The sequence below is a fragment of the Fukomys damarensis genome, unplaced genomic scaffold (assembly GCF_012274545.1).
Source record: "Fukomys damarensis isolate Sample0158 unplaced genomic scaffold, DMR_v1.0_HiC HiC_scaffold_19, whole genome shotgun sequence".
Taxonomy (NCBI): domain Eukaryota; kingdom Metazoa; phylum Chordata; class Mammalia; order Rodentia; family Bathyergidae; genus Fukomys; species Fukomys damarensis.
The window spans coordinates 1,624,049-1,646,216 of NW_022900931.1; the positions used below are offsets into that span (position 1 = coordinate 1,624,049).

General features: G+C 56.9%; 1 protein-coding gene across 3 annotated transcripts in view; it reads right to left on the reverse strand.

Moving 5' to 3' along the window:
• Window positions 1-22,168, reverse strand: part of Tafa5 (TAFA chemokine like family member 5) — a 98,559-nt gene that overhangs the window by 20,973 nt on the left and 55,418 nt on the right. For all 3 annotated transcript variants that reach the window (XR_004518087.1, XM_010634300.3, XM_010634298.3), the window contains exon 3: window positions 3,679-3,806. Coding sequence is in view for 2 of the 3 variants with exons in the window: in XM_010634300.3 (XP_010632602.1) it covers window positions 3,679-3,806 (128 nt within the window). In the remaining variant the exon portion in view is untranslated. The remainder of the gene's footprint in view (window positions 1-3,678; window positions 3,807-22,168) is intronic.

Consider the following 22,168-nt stretch of genomic DNA (forward strand, 5'->3'; position numbering starts at 1 on the left):
GCCTGTCCACAAGGGTCTTCCCACAAAGTGGGCCTGGACAATCACAGCCATTGCTTCCATGTTAAGCAGATTTGAAGCCCATCCCACTGTCCCTGGTGGTGGCCAGCCCTGGCCAATACCCTCAAGAACAGGAGTGGGCCAATATACCTTGGGGCCTGATCTCCGGCCACAGGGTGATGGGTCAATGGCCTTTGCTCTGGTCCTTGATTTGCCAGTAGAACTCCATTAAAAGGACTCGGCAGAGTGCGAGAAGAGGACACAGGCACGCAGGGAGAACGCAAGAGCAGGCAAGGCTGAGTCCCCATCCTGGTGTGCAGCAGCACTGAAGTGACAGTGCCCATCCCTCGTGTAAGATGGTGCCATGTTTGCAGAGAATCCCCACATGCCCTCCCACAGAGGTGCATCATTAAGTCCCCTGTGACTGCCGAGGGCATCGGGCTTCAGGGAAAAGCTATGTGCACCTGTGCCCTGCTGCACTCCGAGGACATGGGACCTGAGGCTACAGAGGGCCAGCTGCCACCAGGGCCCGCTGATGGCATCTTCCTTGGTGGCCTGGAGTGGCCACTTCCTGTCCCTGCACTTCTCAGGGGGCCCCCGCATACTGGGGGCTGCCAGATTGCCAGTTTGGAGGCTCCACAATGAGCCTGGGCTGTGTGTGGGGTAGGACGTGCTCCCGACTGCCTGGCCAGCTGGGAAGCAGCTACTTCAGGGAGAGGACACGTTTTGACGCTAGACACCGTGGTGGTTGCAGCCCCTTGTGAATGTATGAAACCCACAAAATGGCTCGCTTCTTAATGGGAATTTGTATTATAGGGATCCCACCACAGTAAACCAACACAGGAAGCCTCGAGTGGGGACACAGCTGTTCCTACGCTGCCTGGCCTCTCAGGCGTGGAGCTGGGCCAGACTGAGTGACGTGATGGGTCCTGCCCCGCCTTGCTCCAGCAGGGCCTGAGTCCAGGTGAGGACACCTTGTGTGGAGTCAGGAACGTCTACGAAGCCAGTGCCCTGGGAGTGAGCCCTCCACTGCCCGGGAACAGGGCTCAGCAAGGGGTGAGGCAGAGGTGCCTACCTCGCTGAGCCCCCAGCTGGTGGCCAGGCACTGGCACTGGCACAAAGGCTGTGCTCATCGGGGTCCAGGCCACGGAGGTGACTGCACCCAGGGTGTGATGTGGAGCCGGAGTGGCCGACCACGGCCCCTGGTCACTCAGCCCCAGGGACCACAGGAAGCTGTCACCCTCGTTGAGCGATCAGGGTGGTATTTTTCACAACTCTGTCAGGCGGTGTTTATGCGTGGAAGCACAGGTGGCAGTGGGACCCACTGTCGGGGAGGACACAGCCCTGCGTGGACGCACACCCTTGGATCAGAACCCCTGTGGGTCAGGACTTACATGGGCCTGTGCCGCGACCACGCTATTTCACCCTGCCTACACCTACGTGCCCGTGGCTGCTGCTAATAAGCAGTCACGGAGGTTTCTCATTTTATTACTAAACTTGGGCTGGTTGGTTTATAATGAAAATGTTATAATGAAAGTATAATGGATAAAGGAAGTGTTGTTACTGGCACACATGAAGTATATTATAGATTTACACGAGGCCCAGGACGATTCCTCTCCACACAGGTGGCCCGGGCGAGCCAAGAGGGCAGACACCCCTGACTTAGAAGCAGAGACATGCCACAGAGCCTCAGGACACCTGGAGAGGACAGAGGCCTGGAGGACAGGGTGCTCTGGTGTCAGCCCTGGCTGTTCACAGCCCACAGACACCCATCTGGCCCCAAAGTCCCGAGGTCACTGGGCACAGCAGAGGAAGGACAAGAGATGAGGAGCCCCCACCTACCCACTGCTGCACTGAGGGCTGCTGAGGCTCCTGACATCACACCATCTACCCAAGGCCCAATCCGCCACCCCAGCTGCTTGGCCACTGTGACAAAGTCTCGAGTGGATAATGAGGCTGGGCAGGAGGCCCTTGTCCATGGCCTCCCGTACCACAGGGTGCAGCTGAGAGGAGGTTGCTTGCCTCCAGGCCTGTGTCCTTGGAGGGGCCAGAGGTAGCCCAGACCTGGGGTGTCTTTATCAAACACAGGGCTCCCATCTGGGAGGGCATGGCCTCCCCCGGGGGGCTGCGAGAGGCCAGACTCCCTGACAAGGCACATCTACTCCAGACCTGAATTTGGGGGCTGGGCTGGTTCATGGGAAGAGGCCTGTCACGGTCACACTTCCTGATCGGGGACTGAGTGCCTCTCCCTGCGGTCCAGACATGGATCCCAAGGCCACTGACCTGCCATGGGGCCTTCCACTGTCAGGGGCTGCTCGCCATTAGGTCCCTGCCGTTCTGAAAAGCACTGGAATGGCAAACCCAGACACAAGGGCCCCAGACTCTCCCTGAGGTCACAGCCCACCTCAGGGTCAACCCGAGTGTGAGGGCAGGAGGCGGGAAGCCGCGGATCCCAGCACCCGCCACTGGGGCAGGACAGACCCTCGCTTCTGCGCAGGAGTACAGGATAAACCCAACACCCACAGGCATCCCGACACAGAGTGGGCCCCACGGGAGCCAGGCTCAGGTAATGCACACCTCCCTCTGCCAAGGAGGCCCTACGTCCTGGTGGTCTGTGCATTCCTAGGCGGGACTCACAGCTGGCCCAGGCGGCATGAAGTCTAAGTCTGCTCTAATTTCACAACACAGGAGGCCTCAGGACAACCTTCTGGACCCAGGGGTGCAGCATTGGCCCTCTGGCTCCAGGGGTGGAGGACACTGGGCTTCACAGTCTGGCCCTGACCTGCACTCAAAGCCATCTGCATGCCCAGCTTTTGGACCAGGTGGTCTGAGTCCCCTCCTGGGCAGCCATAGTAGAGTGGCTTCTTGGGTGTGCTGCTAGGACTGGGAAGAAAGGGTGGGTGTTTGTCTAGTCCCATCTGTGGGCTGCTGGCCTGTACAATTCCAGGAGGGTGCTTTCTAGCCCCTTGCTGGGGCCCAGGATCCCATCATCCCCCATAGAGCCAGGATCTGGCAGGGGGATGGGAGCCCAGCCCTCAGCTTCACCTTCACCTTCAGTTAGGGGGAGAGCTCATCAGCCACCAGAGAAGAGGTGACCCTGTGGACTGCAGCACTGGAGAGCCCAGAGCCACCTACATGGACACTGCAAGGGAAAACTGCCCACAGTGCCCAGGGCAGGAAGAAGGACTCCAAGCCCTCTGCTCCAACCTATGGAGGAAGAGTGGTTCTGGGAACCAAGTCAGTAATTGTTTCTATAAAGAGGAGTTCACAGAGCACCCTGCTCAGTGGGTTAAGGAGGGACTAAGGTGTCCTGAAGGTCATTAAGTGGCCACCACACCACCTCTGTGGTAGCAGAATCCTGCAGAATTCAACCCTAGTCCTGATACTTTAGAAAGCATCCAGAAGCTCCAGAGGCTCCTCCAAAGTTGAGGGTCACATGACACCCCCAACATGTGCCCCTGATACCAGATACCCTAGCTAACATGATGCTACGGTGTCGACCAGCCCCCCTGAAGGTTGAGTCCGCCACCCTGTCCTCAAGGGGACCAGATGATATGTGATCTAGGACAGGTTGCTGGGGCCAAATTCCTAAGAGCGAGGTGGGAAGTAGAAGGGATGGTAGTTCTGCTCCTGGGGGAGACACAACTTCCTGGCGCCCACAGAAAAGAGAGGGCCACATACCGTGGTGGTCTTTATGCGCCCTCCGGGCTGTGTGCACGTCCAGCCGGACCGGTTGATGAGCAGGTCACAGCCTTCCCCCTCCAGGCAGGGGAGCATGTCACACCACTGCTTGGTTCTGATGATGCGAGCTGCAGAGAGAGGAAGGCAGCCGGTTAATGCCCGGCCAGCTGCGCACAGGGATGTCCTGGAGGGGCCTGAGTCCTAGCACTGACACCAACCAGCGTGGAGCCACCAAGGGCCGAAGCGGTGTTTTCGTGCAAGAACACCAAAGGCCCTTCCTCGAGGGAGCTGGGGCTAGGTGCCAGGAGGGAGGTGGGCAGGACCTAGTGGAGTTCACAGCAACTGCGTCCCAACTCTGCAGGCCTGGGCGGATCCGGAGGCCATCCCTGCACCAATAGCCCCCAAACCTGGTCCTTGTTGTGGCCAGGGGCAGGGAGGGACAGGTCAGTAGGAGTTGACTACTGACTCCTGTGAGCCCCAGGACCCCGAAAACCAAACTGACTTTTCCTGTCCTTCCCTGGACCTTCCACCCCAGGGACGGGGGGCCTGGGGACTACACTGGAACAGAAAGCCCTGGACAAAGGGAGCCCACAGTGGAGTTGAACTAATAATGCTAATTGCATGACTGTAACCTTATTTCCAGAACCTCCGAAGACCTGCTAGCATTTCTCCACTAGGGAAAAATACCACCTCCTTTCAGATGGGCTTCGACTACCTAGCTGCACGCTTACAAAAGCAAGATCCACGAGCATGTGCTGTACTCTAGGGAGAAGCACACAACAGCCAGTGCCCAGGACTATTTCTACTCAGTGTTCACTTACACACACACACACACACACACACACACACACACACACACACTTGCGTGTGCAGGGTTCTTCCCCCTACTCCAACTTCAAGGTCAGAGAAGGGCTATTTGCATTTCACACAGGAAAAAAAAAAAACAAACCACCAAGGCCTGAGTCCAGCGCCACGCTGGAGGAGATGGCAGTGGCCATGGTGGATCCCGGTATCCGGCGCTGTACCCATGTGGGACAGCTGTGTGGCCTCCCACAGCCGGGCTCACCGCTCAGAGCTCCCTGTTTCATTTCCTCTGGTTGGGATGCTGGTAACACACGTACTGAGCTTTCCATTTCCCCGTTTGGGCTTCTCCTTCCTGAGCCTTCCGGTTCTTCCTGGCCCTGGCCCGACAGTGGATGCACGGAGCCCCACGAGGTGCTTGGACAGTAGCACCGCCCACCCTGCAGACTCCTGGCCCAGGCAAGTGGGGACCAAGCCCCTGTCGTCTGGCTCCCGCCCTGGTTCCTCTCGCTGGCAACGTCTCTGGCTCCCTGGGCTCCCACCCCTCTTGGACTTTCTTTTCTGTGTCACTTTTGCCTTTTTAAACAAGACACAGTCCTCTCCACTGGCATTAACCAGAGTTGTAGTTCTGCAGGGCAGAACTAAAATTTCTCCCAGCTGGACGGAGGGTTGTTCTCAAAGATCTGCGTGAACACTGCAGACAGGCAGCTGGAGCTCATGCTGGGCATTGGAGCAGCTGCACAGGGCCCCACCCATGACGATGCCCCACTTCCGTGCCTGGAAATCCTTGATTTCAACAAGCAGCCCAGCAGTTTCACTTTACATGGGGTCCTGCATCCGGCCCTGGAGGCAGCGACCACCCCATATGAGCAGACCGGGGACAGGCCTGGGTCATCAAGTGACGTCACCCAGCACAAAGCGGGGGGGGGGGGCTCTGCATATGGGAGGTCACAGGTTAGTGTGCAAGGTGGCGGGAGTGACTTGCCCTCCTCACCCAGGTCTGAGGAATCAGTGGGAGCTGCTGTAGATCTGCACAGAGCATGGGCACAGGTGCAGCAGAGGGGCTTGTGCACCGTGCTGCCCACCCCACCCTGGCCTCTTCATGCCACACGTGGCAAGGTGGGCCGTTCTCAGGCCACTGCTATGCAATGAGTACAGATTCACATGCTGAAGCCCTGCATCTTGTTTCTGAGGTGGGGCCTAGGGAAGTAATTAAGGTCTTACAGGGTCCCAGGGCCCTGATCGACAGGACCGATGCACTCTTGAAACAAAACAGCGCTCTGCCCACCTTCCTGTTGCTCTAGGAGGGTACAGAGAGGGGCAGTGGTCTGCAGGCCCAGAAGAGCCCTCTGTAGAAATAACCCTGCTGTGCCCAAGAGTGGAAACCCACTCTGTTGCCGTCAGCCTCCAGAAGAAAGCCAAATGTGTGCTGCTCATGCCCCCAGCCTGAGGGATCCCCCACGGCAGCCTGAACTGAGAGGAACAGGGGACAGGGGACTGTCCCTGGCTCCACTGAAATGTCAGGTGGGGACAGACACAACAGCTGAGGGTCAGGGCTGCGTCTCCAAGAGGGCACCAGGGGAGTGGGCACCCTGCTGCCCTGCAGAGCCTGGGGCAGACCCTCCTGGCGTGCCGGTTCAAAAGGACCCAGTCACCCCTGTCCGGGCTCCCCCAGCTGAGCGGCAGGCCCAAGATGCCCTCCTGGAACCCACCAGCCCCAGTACAGTGCCCACTAGCTGAGGGGCCTGACAGCGTTCCACATCTTTCCCCGGCTGCTCCTTATTCCTGCACAGTCACCAGCACCTGCATTATTTTAGTGACAAAGATGGTACATAACCCTTCCATAACCCCGTGAATAAGATGGGGGGTTACCACATGCTACCCTTAGAACCCTATTTACAGTGCCCGAGAATTCCCAAAATAAATTGCAGTGCATATGTGTGTGCATGTGCACACCAAGGTGGCACTGGGAAGGCTCTGGAGAGATGAGCAGGAATACCTCCTGTCCCAGGTGAGCCGCCCCAAGGAGGTACTCAGCACAGCCTGCCCCTCCTTGCATCCTAAACCTCATGAACCTCACCAGGGTCCCCGGGGCCCCGAGGGCCAGCCCCTTCTGCTCCGAGAGCTTCAAGTGGGAGCTCTGCTGTCAGGTAGGGGTGCCTCCAGCTCCAAGAGCTGCAGCCCAACCTGCCTCACACAGAACAGATCTGGTACAGGCCTGTTCCACAGCTGGCCCAGAACAGGCAGGGAAGTGCAGCAGCACCAGGGCCTGGGCCTGACCTGTGTGAGGGGCCCATGTGCAGGGCTGGGTGTCAGGACTCGGACCCTACAGTACCTCCTGCTGGGAGGTGGTCGAGCCAGGCACTCATGATCTGGGCAGGACCCGGCTCCTATCCCTGCCAGAAGTCAGCCAAGATTGGCCAGTTCGTGCCCATCCCTGGTTACTCACATAAGGCTGTAAACAGCTGCTCAGCATCCTAGCGGGAGGGCGTGCATGTGCCTGTCCCCTCACAGGGCCCAGCTCATCACTGGCCCTCAGCGAAGGCAGCTGGGCCTGGGTCACCATCCCCAAGCACACAGCAGGCTGCAGTGCCCCTGTGCGTATGCGCCCCCCAACGCACTCTGATCGAAGAAATGGAGGTGCAGCCAAGCACGGGGCCCCACTGTCATGGGGAGAGCCCCAGAAACAGGATGTGATGACACGACAGGCACCGGTGCTCAGAGTCAGGACTAGGCGGAGCGGGGGAGGGTGGGGAGCAGGGCTCGGGTCAGGCCCAGGATGAAGTCTGCCGCACTGCAGCCTCAGTCCCTGGCCACACACGGCACCCTACACAGACGTACGTGTGCACACAACAGGCACACGTGTGTACGCACCCACATCCGTGAAGGCTCAGTGCACACTCCCCCGACAGTCAGGCAGACCACTTGGCACTTTGACCGGAGAAGCAGCGCCACCGGCCCTGCCCGTCCCCCGGCCTGGGTGTGCCCGGGGACCAGCCCTCCGAGGACGCTGGTGCACAGTGCGAACACTCGAGTCCTTTGTTGGCCAGCAGAGCTCTGCACACCCAGCCCAGCTCACTTCCTGCTGGAGGCGGCGGGGGGCACAGTGCTGGGCCACCACGTCCCAGGGACAAAGGGGCCTTTCACGTCCATGCCGCTGCGCCTTTTCACCCGGGTACTGCCGAGCAGGCCCCTCCTCTGTCCCCGATGTGGCAGCAGCTCTCAGGGTAGGGGAAAGATGTCCTCAGAGGCTGAGGGGCATGAGGAATGGGCTTGCTGGGGGACTCTGTGGGACGCGGTCACAGCCTGCAATGTGTGACAGCCCCCATGGCTCCTCTTCGGGCGGTGGTCAGGGATTGGGGTCTCCCACATCCTGTGTCCTCTCCGCCTGCCCCGGCCTAGGGCACAGCAGCCCATGTGCATGTGCCTGGAGGAGGGAAGGGGGCGAGCCCCGGCCTCAGAGGAAGGCGGTGGCAGGTGTGCATCCAGACTGGCCTCAGGGACAAAGGGGACTGGCTCTGCCAGGCCTGAGCCTCCGGCAGGTTCCACAGGCCCAGGACTGTGTTCTCTGTCTGCATTGACAGCCATCTCCAAAGCAGGGTCCATGATCTAGCCACAGTCAGCATGGCACACACACACACACACACACACACACACACGAACGTCCACACGTGTTCTTGGCATTTATTTTTCAGAACTGGTTGCTGACCCTGCCTGGAGCTGACCACATGCGAGTCCCCAACCAGCCCTCACTGTACACGTTCAGGGGCATAGCTACCCTCAGTGACTGTGGGGCTGGGAGACTCTTTGGCTGGAGTCATGCTCCTTGGCCTGTCCCCCAAGGGAGGGACAGCCCACAAGTTCCACTGGCGGTGGCCAGTGAGGAGGGCCACACCCTTGCACCCCGGTGGGAAGCACTTTCTTCTGACACCAGAAGCCCGGAGGCTTTATCTCCTCTGCCCCAGTTGGTTCCATCACAGGAGAAGGCTGAGTTCCATAGCAGGCTGGGAACTTTGTTCCAGGTTTTCCCCAGCAAATGTGGGGCCTACCACAGCTTGGAGGGCCTGCCTTGGGGCCTCTCCGCTGCCTTTCCTGAGTGTGTGCTCTGTTAACAGCAGGGACAGCTAGAGTCAAGGCAGTAGGGCCCCTGCACTGCCAAGGCAGTGCACCCTACCAGGTACAGACCAAGGGCGTGCTTGTGACACATATGTGTCCACGACACCATGTTTAATCACATTTAATCACCCACCCTCGGGACCCCGGGTGAATTCCATTAGGACAAGGGGGGCCCAGCTCTGCCGCTCCTGACGGAGGGCCGGGGTAGCAGTACCCAGCACCATGCTCTGCCATCTCCTCCTCCTCCATCCCTAGGGCAGTTCATTAGCAGTAAGTGCGGCAGTAAATATGCAATGAAATTTTTTTCTGTTCACAGTCCCAGCAATAATTGGATTATTCCCGTTCAAGGCAGCGACCGATCATGCTGCAAGGCAAAGCTGTCTGCCCACTAAGAGGACAGACAGTGTAAGCAAGTTATCAGGAACTGCTAAGAAAAATGCCTTGTGGGATGGCTCCGAGTTAAATCATCAGGTGTGATTGCAACAAACAAAGCCACACAATCGCTAGCATGATCTCAGGTGACCCTCCTTCGCATGTGACTGGGCGCCATGGAATTAACCAGGAGATTTAGGCAGCAGCAGGTAGTTCGCTGCACCCTGGGGCCCAATCCCGGTGCCTGTGTCTCTGGGAAACATCTGCCCTGTAAAATTAATGCTGCAAATTTAAATTTTATTGGTTTTGCAGTTTTGTTTGTGTTTAATTTGTAAATGGGTTTCGGTTCATTCCGGTTTTATGGTCTGGGAGGGCTCCGGCTCTGCGTTGGTTCATATTCCTGCAATGTTATAATCAAGGCAATATAGGTCAGCAGTGGGCTACAGGGAGGGAAAGGGCTTCCCTCTGAGGGATCTGCACAGTATTCAAATCTAAGGCTCCAGGAAGCTGCCTGCTACCAGGCCACAGCAGGATGGTCATGGCATGGGACACACAGCTGGCGCTGGGCTGGTGAGCAGAGAGACCTGGTCTGTTGCAGGTCGAGGACAACCCTGCCAGGCCTGGGCTGCAGGAGCCCAGCTGGGAGGCACCTGCCCCGGAATGAGGGAAACTCTGGGAAGTGCCCACTGAGGAGGGCACTGGTCTCCGGGACAGCTCCTCTGGGTTCACAATGCTGGTGTACCACGCCAGACACACAGGAACTGGGGAGCAGGCACTGGGACCAGGGAGAGATGCAAGGCAGAGTCAAAAGGAGTCTTGGTTTCCCACAGTTTGAGGTGTGGCACCTCTGGTGCTGGACTAGGGAAATTCTAGTGGTTCCCATGGTTAAACATCCTGTCACCTACACGCACGTGCAATAATTACATGTGGGTCCCAGATCGTCGAAGCACAGAAGCAGGGTGAACACTGATTTCCTCCTGCTCACAGCTGGGCCTGGTCTGCTGCCTCTGTCCTTCAGGGCCTGGGAGGAGCAGGTGGGGAGGCTCAGGAGCGTGCCATGCCGAGCCCAAGGCTGCCCGGCCTCCTCTGCTCCTCCAGAGTGTGTCCCTGAGAACTCAGTCACTTAACACTACAGATGCCCTGCCTTCATTATCACTATCTTCTCCATCACGTCCATCGCCATCAACATCCACCGTCACCACTGTCATCGCCATCATTGGCCCATCACCACCGTCACCCCACATCACCATCAGCAGCGCCTCCCTGGATAAATGCCTGGCCCATGCCAAGTCGTTGGCTCCCTTCGTCCTCTCAGCAGTTGGAGGCAAACCTCACAGGAAGTGCCAGCTCACCACCATCCACAGGGTGAACCTCATCTCTGCCTTCACGTAGGGGGCCAGGCTTCCACTGGCTCCTAAACACCAGGACACACCGTCACTGTCCGCAGCCCCCCACTACCTCCTGTCTCTCCAGGGAGCACAGTCCTGGATTGGGCCTCTGCATCTCCGTGGCCGCTCTGAGAACCTGATTTACGGTGGGTGCCTCAGGCCGTGGCCTCAGGGCTTAGTGTCTGCCCCCAACCCCCTGCCCATCCAGGAGACCATCATCAATCCGGGAGGAGGGAACCTCAGCCTCTGCACGGGTATGCGGGGTCACGCAGGCGTTGGTCCTCACCAGCTCTGCACCGTATTTCCAGCTCTGGCTCAGAGGGTCTGAGCTGGCCCTGGCCTGGCTGTCTCTCCCAGGCCCCAAGACTCTGGGGATGAGCCACAGGGGAAGGGGAGGAGAACTTCTAGATGGGCTCCAAGAAGTGGGGTTCTCGGGAGGGTGGGCACCCAGGGCCCTGCCCTCATCTCTGAAGCCCAGGCCTTCCACACTGAGAAGTTCTGTGAGTGCCAGCCCTGCAGAGGCAGAGAAGGCTTGAAGAACCCAGCACCAAGGTCACACTCAGACCCATTAGGGTCCTGTTCAAGAGGACATGCCTCTCCCCAGAGGCAGGAGACTTGAGCCTCTCCTTCAGTATCCCTAGGGAGAGGGAAGAGCCACCACTTGTCCCTAAAGCAGGATGGGGGCAGAGTGACCTGCGGACCCAGTGTTCGTGGAGCAGGTGCCAGACAGAGATCACAATTTGAGGACGAGGAGAACTATCAGAATGATGGCACCCTCCTGTCCTGGGAACTCAACGCTCCATCTTTTAATCACTTAAGAAAAGGAAAATCTGCAAATCCCAGATTACATCTCAAAATTAGACAGCATTTTTCTTTCTACAACTTCTAGACAGCATAATTTAGTGAGAACAGTCTTGATAATTATTTTTTCTTTAAATAGTTACAGTAGAATGTATTAATTTTCAAGATGGCTCTCTGATTAGAGTGATTCATTAGCTGCTGAGAACTGTCCCCACCAGCCCTCAAGAATGGGGAGCCCTGCTTTATGATTAGCACGCCGTGCTGCACAGTGCAAAACACTCCAGATTCGGGTAATCAAATTAGATTGAGAGAGGAAAAAAAAAAAAAAAACAGCCCAGCAGTTGTCATGAGCTACCTGTTTCATTATTTCATTAGGATCGAGACATGTAAGAGGAAGGAGGAAAAAGACACTCCAATCATTTTTCTTGGGCAAATTCCTAAGAACTGACAGAAGCTGTTTAAGAGAGAAGACAGGAGAGGAAGCAGTTTTTTTTTTAATTTGAATGTACAGAAAAAGAAGCAACTCCTGCCTGGCTCCGGGAGCCACTGGGCCCTTGATCTTGGAGCAGATCTGTGGACAGGTGGTCTTTACCGTGTGGGGCAAACACACATGCCCCACACAGACGGACACTGTTCATGCAAAGAGGTGGCCTAGGGAAAGCCAGGTGCAGAGAGGACTGGTGCTCAGTGTGCTACAGTCTGAGCTCTGGGACAGTGAGTAGGCCAAGACCCACAGTGAGGTCCTGCCTGCAGATGGGCTGCCTATTCCTCTTGGAGACACTGGCCACAGCCAATGGACACTGAGGCTCAGAGCTCTGTCTATTCCCAAGGGAAGCTGGGGCCCTCACTAGGACTTAGACTGGTTACATTCATGGGGACTTTCAGTGGCAGTTGCATGAAATATCCATCCATCAGTCCATCCACCAATCTATCAATGATCCAGCCACTTACCTACCTAATCCATCCATCCATCCACTAATAGACCAATTCATCATCCAATCACCCCTGCATCATTGACATATCTATCCATCCGTCCATCCGTCCATCCATCCATCCATCCATTGACTCATCCACTATCCTACTGACAACCTGGCACATGGAAGCTATATCCATGGTCTGTCCAAGATTGCTCAAGACCCCAAAGGCTGAGGGTCCTCAAATGTGGTGCTGCCCATGATAGCTGGTAGGGTGACCGCTCTAGGAAACATTAATTATAACTGCCTACCTCCATCAAGTGGAGAAGAATGTGAATCGTTCTTTTTATGAAGATTAGCTGAATGTTATGCAGACACACTGACAGCAAATCTTTAAACATCTTGCACGAATCCAGGGGTGGCTGGGCAGCCAAAGAGCTGGAGAGAAGGTTTGACCGGCAAGGATGCAGCACGCAGTAGTAGTAATGTCGCTCAGGTTTAAAGCAACAGAAATCTGATGTCACCAATGGTGGCCATGAGCCTGGCTCAGGCTTTAGAAGCAAACAAAACCCCATGGAGGCAAGTCATCCCCAGGCAGAGGCCCAGTCCCTCCAAGGAGGCTGGGTGTGGTGGGGCTGAGGGGTCTTAGGACTGCAGGCTGCCATCCCAGATGGGATTAGGGGCCCTGAATGTGAGGCTCGGGGGTGCACAGGGACACAGTGAGGCCAAACTTGTGGGCCAGGCAGGAGGCCCCAGCCATGGTCACAGGGAGAGTTGAGCCAATGGCCGGACAGAGGACAGGAAGTAGAAAGAGAGCCATGGAAGGGAATGGACGGAGCCTGGACATGGGGACAGGGCTGCTGTGGGACAGTGAGCCAGTTCCCACATCACTGTGACAACACAGCAGCTCGACCCCAATATGTGTTGTCCCACAGAGGCCAGAGGCCCACCTGCAGTTGTGGGCAGCTATACACCCTGGCAGGCTTTTGGGGAGGACACAGCATTGGTGGTAGCCCTGGTGCTCTTGTTGGAGCTGTGTCTCCAGTTAGCCTCGTGTCACATGGCCGCCTTCCTGCACAGATGTCCTGCTCACCAGGGCACCAGGCAGACTGGACAGGGGCCCTCCATCTTCCAGGGCCTCACTTCTTTTGGCCACATCTGCAAAGACTGTTTCCAAAGAGGGTCATGTTCCAGGTGCTGGAGGTCGGGATTCCAACACACTTTGCAGTGAATTCAACTTCTGTGTAGCCCCATCCTGTGTAGCGGTTGCTGTGGGGGCTCACAGATGACAAGCAAAAGGCCCCTGCAGGCCCAGGGACAAAGAGCAGAGTGTGAAGAGCCCAACACATCCTCCCCTGATGCCTGGCATTAAGACCCGCACTGCTGTTTGATCAGTGAGATGGGGAAATGTGTTTGATAGCACAGAGGATCTGTCCTGTTTGCAGAAAGGAGAGGCAACTTCTGACCACACTAAATATTTCTCCACCTGGACCCAGTCTTGGAATCCAGAAAGCATCATTGGAACTGTCTCCGTGGCTTTGGAGGAGTCTCTGCTCACCACCTGTTCATCTCTGCCCTACTCGGATTTTCGTTTTCTAATTGACGGAAACTGTCTGGGCATCTGGAGGTGTTTTCTGGGTGACTCAAGGCTGTGATCAGTGCCTTGCAGCATCTTGCTGTGGTTATGACATTCTGTGATCAAGGAGAGACGGGCACAGGGTCTGCCCACCGACACACAGAATCTGCTGAGGTTCTGAGCAACCCACTGGACCCAAAGAAAAGACCCCAGAGAGGAGCCACAGCTCAGGATGCAGCCACATTATCTGGGGCTCCATGAGCCAGGGTCTGGGTGTCCCCTGCTTCGTGCTCCCCAGGGTGCGCCACCAGGCCCATCAGGTGAGGGCAGATACAACATGCGGGCCTGGCCTGGTTTAAAAGCTTGGATGTGGCTAACTGGTCCTGTGAGTTCCCAGGGGTCACCGCAGCACTGTGTCCCTGAAGCTGCTACAGCAGGACGAGTCCAGGGAACCTCCTCTCCCCAAGGAGAAGGCCACTGAGGCTCAGCCCTCACGAGTGCCCAAGAGACCAGGGCCTGGGTTGCGGTGGGCAGCAGCTCCGTGAAGCTGTCCTGCCTGTGTTCAGCCTCCTCTGGGTGCGGGCAACTGCTTTCCATTGTGATGGTGCCGCCCATCAGCTCTGCTGCCTGTAGCCTGGATGGGGCCTGAGCCAGTGCACGGAGACAGGGTACAAGACGGTGCCTGAGTGCAGGCTTGGCTGAACCCTTGCTGGGGGTTTTCCTCTGCTCTGAGGATGCAGCAAAGCTGCAGGCCTAGGGCTGTGTACAGCTCTGCCTCCTCTGGAGCACAGAAGTGAGCTGGGCCAGAATATGGGCTGTGTTAGACTTGATGCCCCATCTCCCACTGACACAGGGCGACTGGGTCATAGTCAACCATCCATCATGATGGCAAAAGCACAGTGGGCCCAAGGCTGGATCTGATTCAGAGGACTCCCTGGAGCCCAAGGAGAGCACTGCTCTCCTTGTTTACAAGTGGGGAAACAGGCTGAGGTGGGTATTCAGGGATTTCCAGCACAAGACCCATGCTGGCACCAGCAGGCTGTGCTGTGCACATGGGGATGGTCCACGAGGCCCCAATTTCTCCATAAAATGGGGTGTCCTCGACTGTATGCACACACGAACTCGCACACTACTCCACTCTCTCGCCCCACTTACCCACGCCTCTGAGTCACTGAGCCCTTACAGCTCATGCGGAGACTTGCTCTGAGCCGCCCTGGAGCACAGGCCCAGCATCCTCCTGGGAGCTCTGGACACGGGCAGAAGCCAGGCCTGGTTGCGGTCCCAATTAGTGTCTGACGCACAGAAAGACGGGCACAGCTGCATAAGCTTTCATCATAGCACACGGTGCTGGCCACCCTGCTGCCCCACAAACCCCAGAAACACATCTGCAGCCCTGTCTCGGGGTCGCAGGACAGGTTTGTCCACACTGATGTGGTGGCCCTGTGGTGCAGGAAGTGGTTTCCAGATGACAAGCAGGTGGGAGTCCCCTGCCACAGAGGGTGAAGTCTCCAGCAGGCCACAGAACCCTGCCCAGCAGCCCCTGCAGGCAGTTGGTGACAAACAGCTCCTGGAGGTGAGGGCTGCCCAGGTGCTGCTGAGGGCACTGTACGCCCGGCACATGGCTCACGCTCCTGATGGACTGGGGGTTTATCCTGGGACATCTTTGTTTTCAGAAGAGACTGGGGCTGAAGACCTCACGGTCCTCATCCAGGTCCATGCTGGGAAGTGGGCAGGACTAAAGCCAGCCTTGCCCACCGAGGGTGCACACTGGCTCCTCCATCCACACAGGGCAGAAGCACAAAGCCCGGGCTGGCGGACACCAGTCTAGAGCCCACGCTACCACCTGCTCCGTAAGCTGGGAGAGAAACACACAGTCCGCCTCTCACAGGGCCCGCCCTGGAGCGGGGAGCAAAGCACACATGTGACAGGGCCATGCATGGTCTTGCTCTAAGTACATCCTGAAGGGCACAAGCCACTGGGATCACCGTCCCCAGAAAGGAAAGGAAGCAAGGGGAACCCTAACAGAGCTGCAGAGGTGCCCTGTGATGTGGGGCCTGAGGCAGGGCCAGCTCCGTGGACAGTAGGAGACTGGCTGTCAGCCTGCCCTCAGGACAGTGAGGAGCCTCCCATGTCCCTCCAGCTGCCACCGAGGCTGCAGCCACAGCATTACCCTGGGACATCTGGAGGGGCCCGCAAGCAATCTGAGGGTGAAAGGAGGGGCCCGAGGTAGGGCTCGTGACCAACATCTCCTTATAATCGCTGGAGCCTGACAGGACGCTGGCCTAAGCACCTCTGTGCTCTCACACTCCTCACACCACACGCAGCACACACGTACACATTTACATACGCACACACGGGTACTCAAGGGCACATGCACACGTTCAGCTAATGTGGCATCTACCTCCACAACAGGAAACCATCTCCTCCCATCAGTGATGACTGTCCCGCCAGCCCCCAGTATTCCCCAGAGAAGGGCAGCCTTCCTCGGCCAGCAGAGCCAACTCAGGGAGAAGGTGCTACAGAGGCAGAGTCCTAAGCCACCTCATTCCTGGCATTTTTGCAACATTCTCTTTAGTCTAGAAAGAGACAGACAAGGGCTTTGTGAGAAGGACACTGCTGTATCAGTAGGAGCAACAGCTGCCTGATGGTCACCATGAGGGAAAAAGGAAAAAGCACAGAGGAGTTTACATTGAGGTAGCTGGAGAACACAATGACCATAAAGACAGGGCCCAGGACCTCATTCAGAGCTGAGTGGAAGCCTCCTGGCCTCTCCCAGGGCAGGAGACTCAGGACTCATCATCCTACTAGGCACTAGTCTTCACAGCGATTAAGGTGGCTCATGCGTGCCTGGGTGCTGGGATTCCAGGCCCCAGTGAGAACACTGCCCACACTAGTCCCAAGGGGATGGCAGGGGAGGCGAGAACCAGAGATGACAGAGGCCAGAACTGCCTATGCCGTGTCCCCAAGGTGTCCCCGCACTCCTGGAATCCACACCACACGTGCATCGAACGGCAGTGTGTGGTCCCCGGAGGTCACCATGTTGGGAAGGATGTGGCTGGGAGAGGACTGTGGCGTCTTCCAAGTGCTGGAGGAAAAGCACTTGCCCCGAATGTGCACTGAGGTGTGAGCTGCAAACACCCTTTTAGGAAACATCCTTTACATTCAGCAGCTTCTTAGATATCGAAAATTTCTTTTCCTCTTCTGATAATGGAAGGAAACTTAAATCACTCAGAAAAGGGATTTCCCTTTGGGGTAATACAATTATTTCCATATTCTTCTTTATTTTGTTTTTCTCTGCAAGTCAAACCTCCCAGAAATCCTTAGGGTGTTAATTATGAGCACACTCAGGGTGGACAGCTGTATGTACCTGCAGGCCGGTGTAAGAGGAAAGTGTGGAGAGCAGGGTGCTTTCCCACATGTTGACTTCTCCACCTGCGGTTTGAGGGGTTGGTCTGCCATCGTGTGTGGTGAACAGGCTGGAGGTGCCCCGAAGTCTCCTCAGGTACTAGAAGACACCGGGTTCCCTGCCTGTGTCTCGAGGTTAGCTGTAGGTCTGCCGGCCAGCAAGGAAGGTTCTTCTCCAGAATTACCAATGGCCATGGCTTCCAGGACAGAAGCACCTGGAGGTGCCGCTGCTCTGGGCTGAGCAGATGACAATGTTGGGGGACAGCACAATGTCCCCAGAGAGTGGCCAGCCAGTCCAGACCACCCAGATGAGTGCCTCTGCTTCTCAGCGGGCCCCAGAGGTCAAGATCACCCTGGAGTTCAGAAAGGGTGGTCCTGGCTTCCAGGTCAGGAGAAAGCCATGCCATTCTGTGCCCACCAGGTGCCAGCAGGCACCGGGTGGGGACCTGCCCTTGTGGGTGGCTTGCCGAAGTTTTGTGCTGCCAAGAGAGCCCGGCGCGGTGGGAGCTCAGCCAGAGGGGACGGACATGTGGGATGTATTCTTGCCTTCCACACATGGGATTAAAGGAGTGTGTTCAAATGATGTGTTCGCTGCTTCAGGCTTCCGGTGTCCCCTGAATACACAAGAGCCTCTGGCATTTCCTAATCAATCCCCATGTGTGGTGATGCCCCTTCCCGAGCCTCCTAATTTATGGGTAATGACAATGATGGTTTGACTTAACAAGGTTTAGGATTTTCATTCCAACAGATAAGTTGGCACGACCTGTCGCGGCTCCTGGAAATGGTGTTTCCTGGACTTATTTATTATACAGAGTCGAGTCACCAGGGGCCCATACAGCCTGCTGCAGAGAAGCTGCGGTTCATAATGGCCTCCATCATGGGAAATCGCCCTCATACAACTTAGGAGATGCTTGCTGGCCATCAGGGCTGTGACAAAATGCCTCGACCCAGCATTTTCCTATACCCTGATGAAGCAGCACAATCACTGGGCCGTTAAGCAGCTGCTCCTAAACCCTCCCTCTGCTGCCAAGAGCCCCAGCCTTGGGTTTCACTCTCCCAGGCCACACCAGCTGCCGTCCTGTCCGTGCCCCTGTCAACAGAAGGGCTCATCACAGAGCATCTGGGGCAGGGCCTGCACAGTGCTGGCCATGCTCAGAGGGGGCGGGTATGCGCTACTCAAGTGCCCCCACCTGCCCCAGCACCTCTTCGGTGGTCTGTATGCAGAGGGCTCCTCTCGCAGGAACCTGCACTGAAGGGCACATTCTAAACCCTCCCTGTAACCAGAACGCAATGACCTCTTGTGAGCAAAAATGCCCTACAGGAAGGAGTTATAATAAATACTGCATTTATTTACCATAAAAACCACTATTAAGGATGGCCAACCCACACAGCCTGCACAGTGATTATCAGCCAATTACAGGATTACAGGGGGAGCAAGCCAGCCCCGAGCTGTCACACGGGTTGAACAGGCCTCCCTCCAGAGGCTCCTTGCCCCTGCCTCACACTCCGGGGTGCCCACACTGCTGCTCCTCAGCTCTGCCCTCTGTCCTGCGGGAGGGGCTCCCGTCTCTTTCCTGGCCAATGGAGTCACCCGCCGTGTGCTGAGAGTCACCAAGACCTGGCCAGGGACATGGAGGAGGGGCCAGAGGCCCAGGTTTGTTTGGTTTTTCAACTTCCAAGTGACTAGAGAAGCCAGCTCAGGCGGGAGGCAGCCTGGCTCGGTCTGTGACGCCTGGACCCGACACTCCAGCTCTGCGACAAGGAGTCCTGTGACTGCCGCTGAGCTCCGGCGGGTCTCTGGGCCCTGTCTCTGGACCAGTGCCCTGCCAGTGGTGGGGATGCTATCACGGGCACCACCATGCTGCTGGCGCCTGACTCTGGGTCATTCAGGGCCAACCCGTCACACCCGGGAGGAGGAAGCTTTCTTTCTTGTGATCTATCCAAGGAATCGCAAAGTCAGGGTGCTCTGGGTCACTCAGGCAGCTCACAGGGAGGACCCTCTGCCACCGTGACTGGACGCCTGTGGGCCAGCGACACCCGGCCATGCCAGTGGCAGCCCTGTCCTCCCCAAGCCCGCAGCACTGCATGAGGTCTATGGAGAACGGGGTGAGGCGAGAGAGGTCACTGCCTGGACTTGCAGGGAGGGGCGGCCCAAGGCTTCCACGTTTCCAAGAGATGAACCCCACAGCCAGGCCGACCTGCAGCTGTACCCGCTTCCTAAGCACCTGAAGTGGAGGAAATGCCTGTCTCACCCTGCCCCGTGGGGAGAGAGCGGGAGCAACTTGGGGAGCAGCCTTGCAAGGGATCCCAAAACCACTCATGCTGCTCTAACAAATATTACAGACTGCACGGCTGAGGGGCAAGTCCGCTTCCCGCGCTCCTGCGTGCTGGAAGATCAAGCTCAAGCCACCAAGAGTTGGAGTCTGGCAAGAGCCATTTCCAAGTTCGCAGACGGCATCTTCTGCCCCTGACCTCATGTGGTTGGTGCTCACAAAGGCAAACTGTGATCTCTTTAGTACAATGCTGATCCCCTGACCCAAGCCCCCTTCCGAGGCCCCGCCTTCTACAGCTCCATCTTGGGAGGTCAAGATTTCAGCAGGATTCTGGAGAAAACAAATACTCAGGCCACCGAGATGCCCATTTAGGCAGTTCAATCTTTCCCTTATTGAAATTAATCTGTAAACTGGAAAGCAGTTAATCCCGGCAGCAGAGCCTACTCCAGGAGCACAGCCGGAGGCCCTGGCTGGGGATTATTCTCCTAAAGACCAACTTGGGACGGGGATGTGGCAACCCTGGCAGCAGGAAGCCGATTACTTCTGTCAGGGGAGTCGGAAGAGAGGAGAAATTGAATTAAACGGGCAGTGTGAGTCACAATGCAGGGTGGGTGCCCCGAGGAGCATCAATATTCAAGCGAAGCCCGTGAGATAAATAAATATCAACAGGAGAGAGGCACACAGAGCGGGGGGCGGGCGTGAGTGTGCGAGACTCCCAGTCTCTACTCCACAGCGGCCATGTCAGCACCAATAAGGCTGCAAATTCATCACGATCACAGTTATGGCTATTTCAGGAAATGTAATTTTATTAGAAGTTTTCCAATCTTTCCTCTCTTCATCCTGGTCCTTCTCCTGATGCCCCTCTGCTTCGGGACTCCCCTTTCTCATGGGGGAAAGGGCCAGGCAGGTGGATAATCACACCATTTGGCTGCAGTAACCAAGCTGGACAGGTGTCCCCCACCAGGCCTCAGGATGCTGTGGCCTGCCTGACGCCCCCTGCCCATCCTCCCAGGCCCCTCGCCACGGTGGCCTGGCCACACAGGTCCGAGCACAATTTCCAAGGAAATCTTCCACGTCACTGAAGGTTTTGGGGTCCCTTGCAAGGCTGTCCCCTCAGTTCTTCCTGCTCACTGTGGGGCAGGGAGAGTAGACAGAGAGGAGTGGCTGGGTCCTCCCTCTGGGAGACTGGACGGAGCTCCCTACCCAGTACCACGCGGGTCACAAGGCAGCAGCTGGGTCAGGCCTCACCGAGGCAGGGTGTCCTGCAAAGCAACTGTCCTCACGGTCTGGCACACATGGAAAAGGCTCCAGCTGAGATGGAGCTTTAGGGCTGTGAGATTATTCTGTGTGACACTAGGCTGGTGACTTGTGATACTGCAGAAGTGACAAAGCTCGGGGCACATCAACAGGGCCCTGTCTGAACTGTGGCCTCTGAATGCATGGATTCCAGCCAAGGGGTCTCACCCACTGGGGACTCTGGGGTCCCTCTGTTCCTCTACTAAGAGAAAGCTAAAACTTCTCTGAAGTGGAAGGTCTCCTAAAACACACACACACACACACACACACACACACACACACACACACACACCACACACACAGCCAGCTCCAGGCAAACACTGTACAACCAGCCATGAGGCCCAGGAACCATTTTTGAACTGTTGTAAGGGCTCAGCATTCTTCCCTGCCAGCTCACATTTGATGGGGACAAAGCCTCCCGGACTATTTGTGGGGTCCTGCTCAGCAGCCTTCAGCAGGGACCAGCTGTCTTGCCAGTCAACTGCCCCGGACAGGTGTGATGTGGCCTCTGCCTCCCCAAGGGGCACAGTGGCCCTCCACTTCTGCTCACAAGGCCTCAGGGAAGGTCCCCAGGCCAAGGACCCTTGAGATTGTTGGCATCCTCACGCTCTGGGGAACCGGCCCAGAATTTCCTGGCAGAGGAAGGGGGCAGGGCTGAGGGGACAAAGTAGGGGAGGGGGAAGTGGGACCAATGCCACCTCCCCGCTGCAGTCCCACCCTGGGAAATGGAGCAGAAGCAGAAATTCCATGGTTTCGTTAGTTAGCATGGGGTGGGGGGTGAATATATATAGCAGTTGGCGTGAGCTCAGCCCCAGCTTGCAGCTGATTAGACAGGACGAGATGATTAGCTAATTAGCCATAACAGAATCCGCAATGAGTCCCAGCTCCATTCTGCCTCAAAAAAGTGTTTGAGAGCTTTACATACAATCATTGAGTAAAGGCTAAAACTTTTTTTTTTTTTTGGTACCAGAGATTGAACTCGGGTCCTTGCGCTTGCAAGGCAGGCCACCGAACCACTGAGCTAAATCCCCGGCCTAGAGATTTTTAATAAACGGTGCTGGATCCACTGGATACCCGCACGCAGAGAAAAGGGAAACTGGAGGTCAATCTCAGACCCCAAGGAACATGAAGCAGACACAGAGCAGGGGCTGTGTGTGCAGGTGAGGTAGAGGCCTTGAAGAAGGGCGGGGTGGACGCCACAAGGCCTCAGGGTGAGACGGAGGCCGGGCCTCTGAGACACAGCTGATGAAGTTGGACTCGGGCAGAGTTAAGAACTTCTACTCGCCATGCACCCCACTTGGCACAGGGGAAGGTCGGCACAGGGCAGATGTGCCTCTGGGTGGTGGGGTTCAGAGGCAGAGGACGTGAGGTCCTGTCACTGCTAACAGAGGGCCTGGCAATGGGCACCTTGCAGGTGTGACTGGCAGCTTTACGTTCAGGGTCATGACCCCGCAGGGGACACTGCCAGGGAGCACTAGGGAGCCCAGGAGAGTAGCAAGGTTGGGAGAGCTCAGACTGAGGTTCCCTGGCTGTGTGAGGCACGTGAAA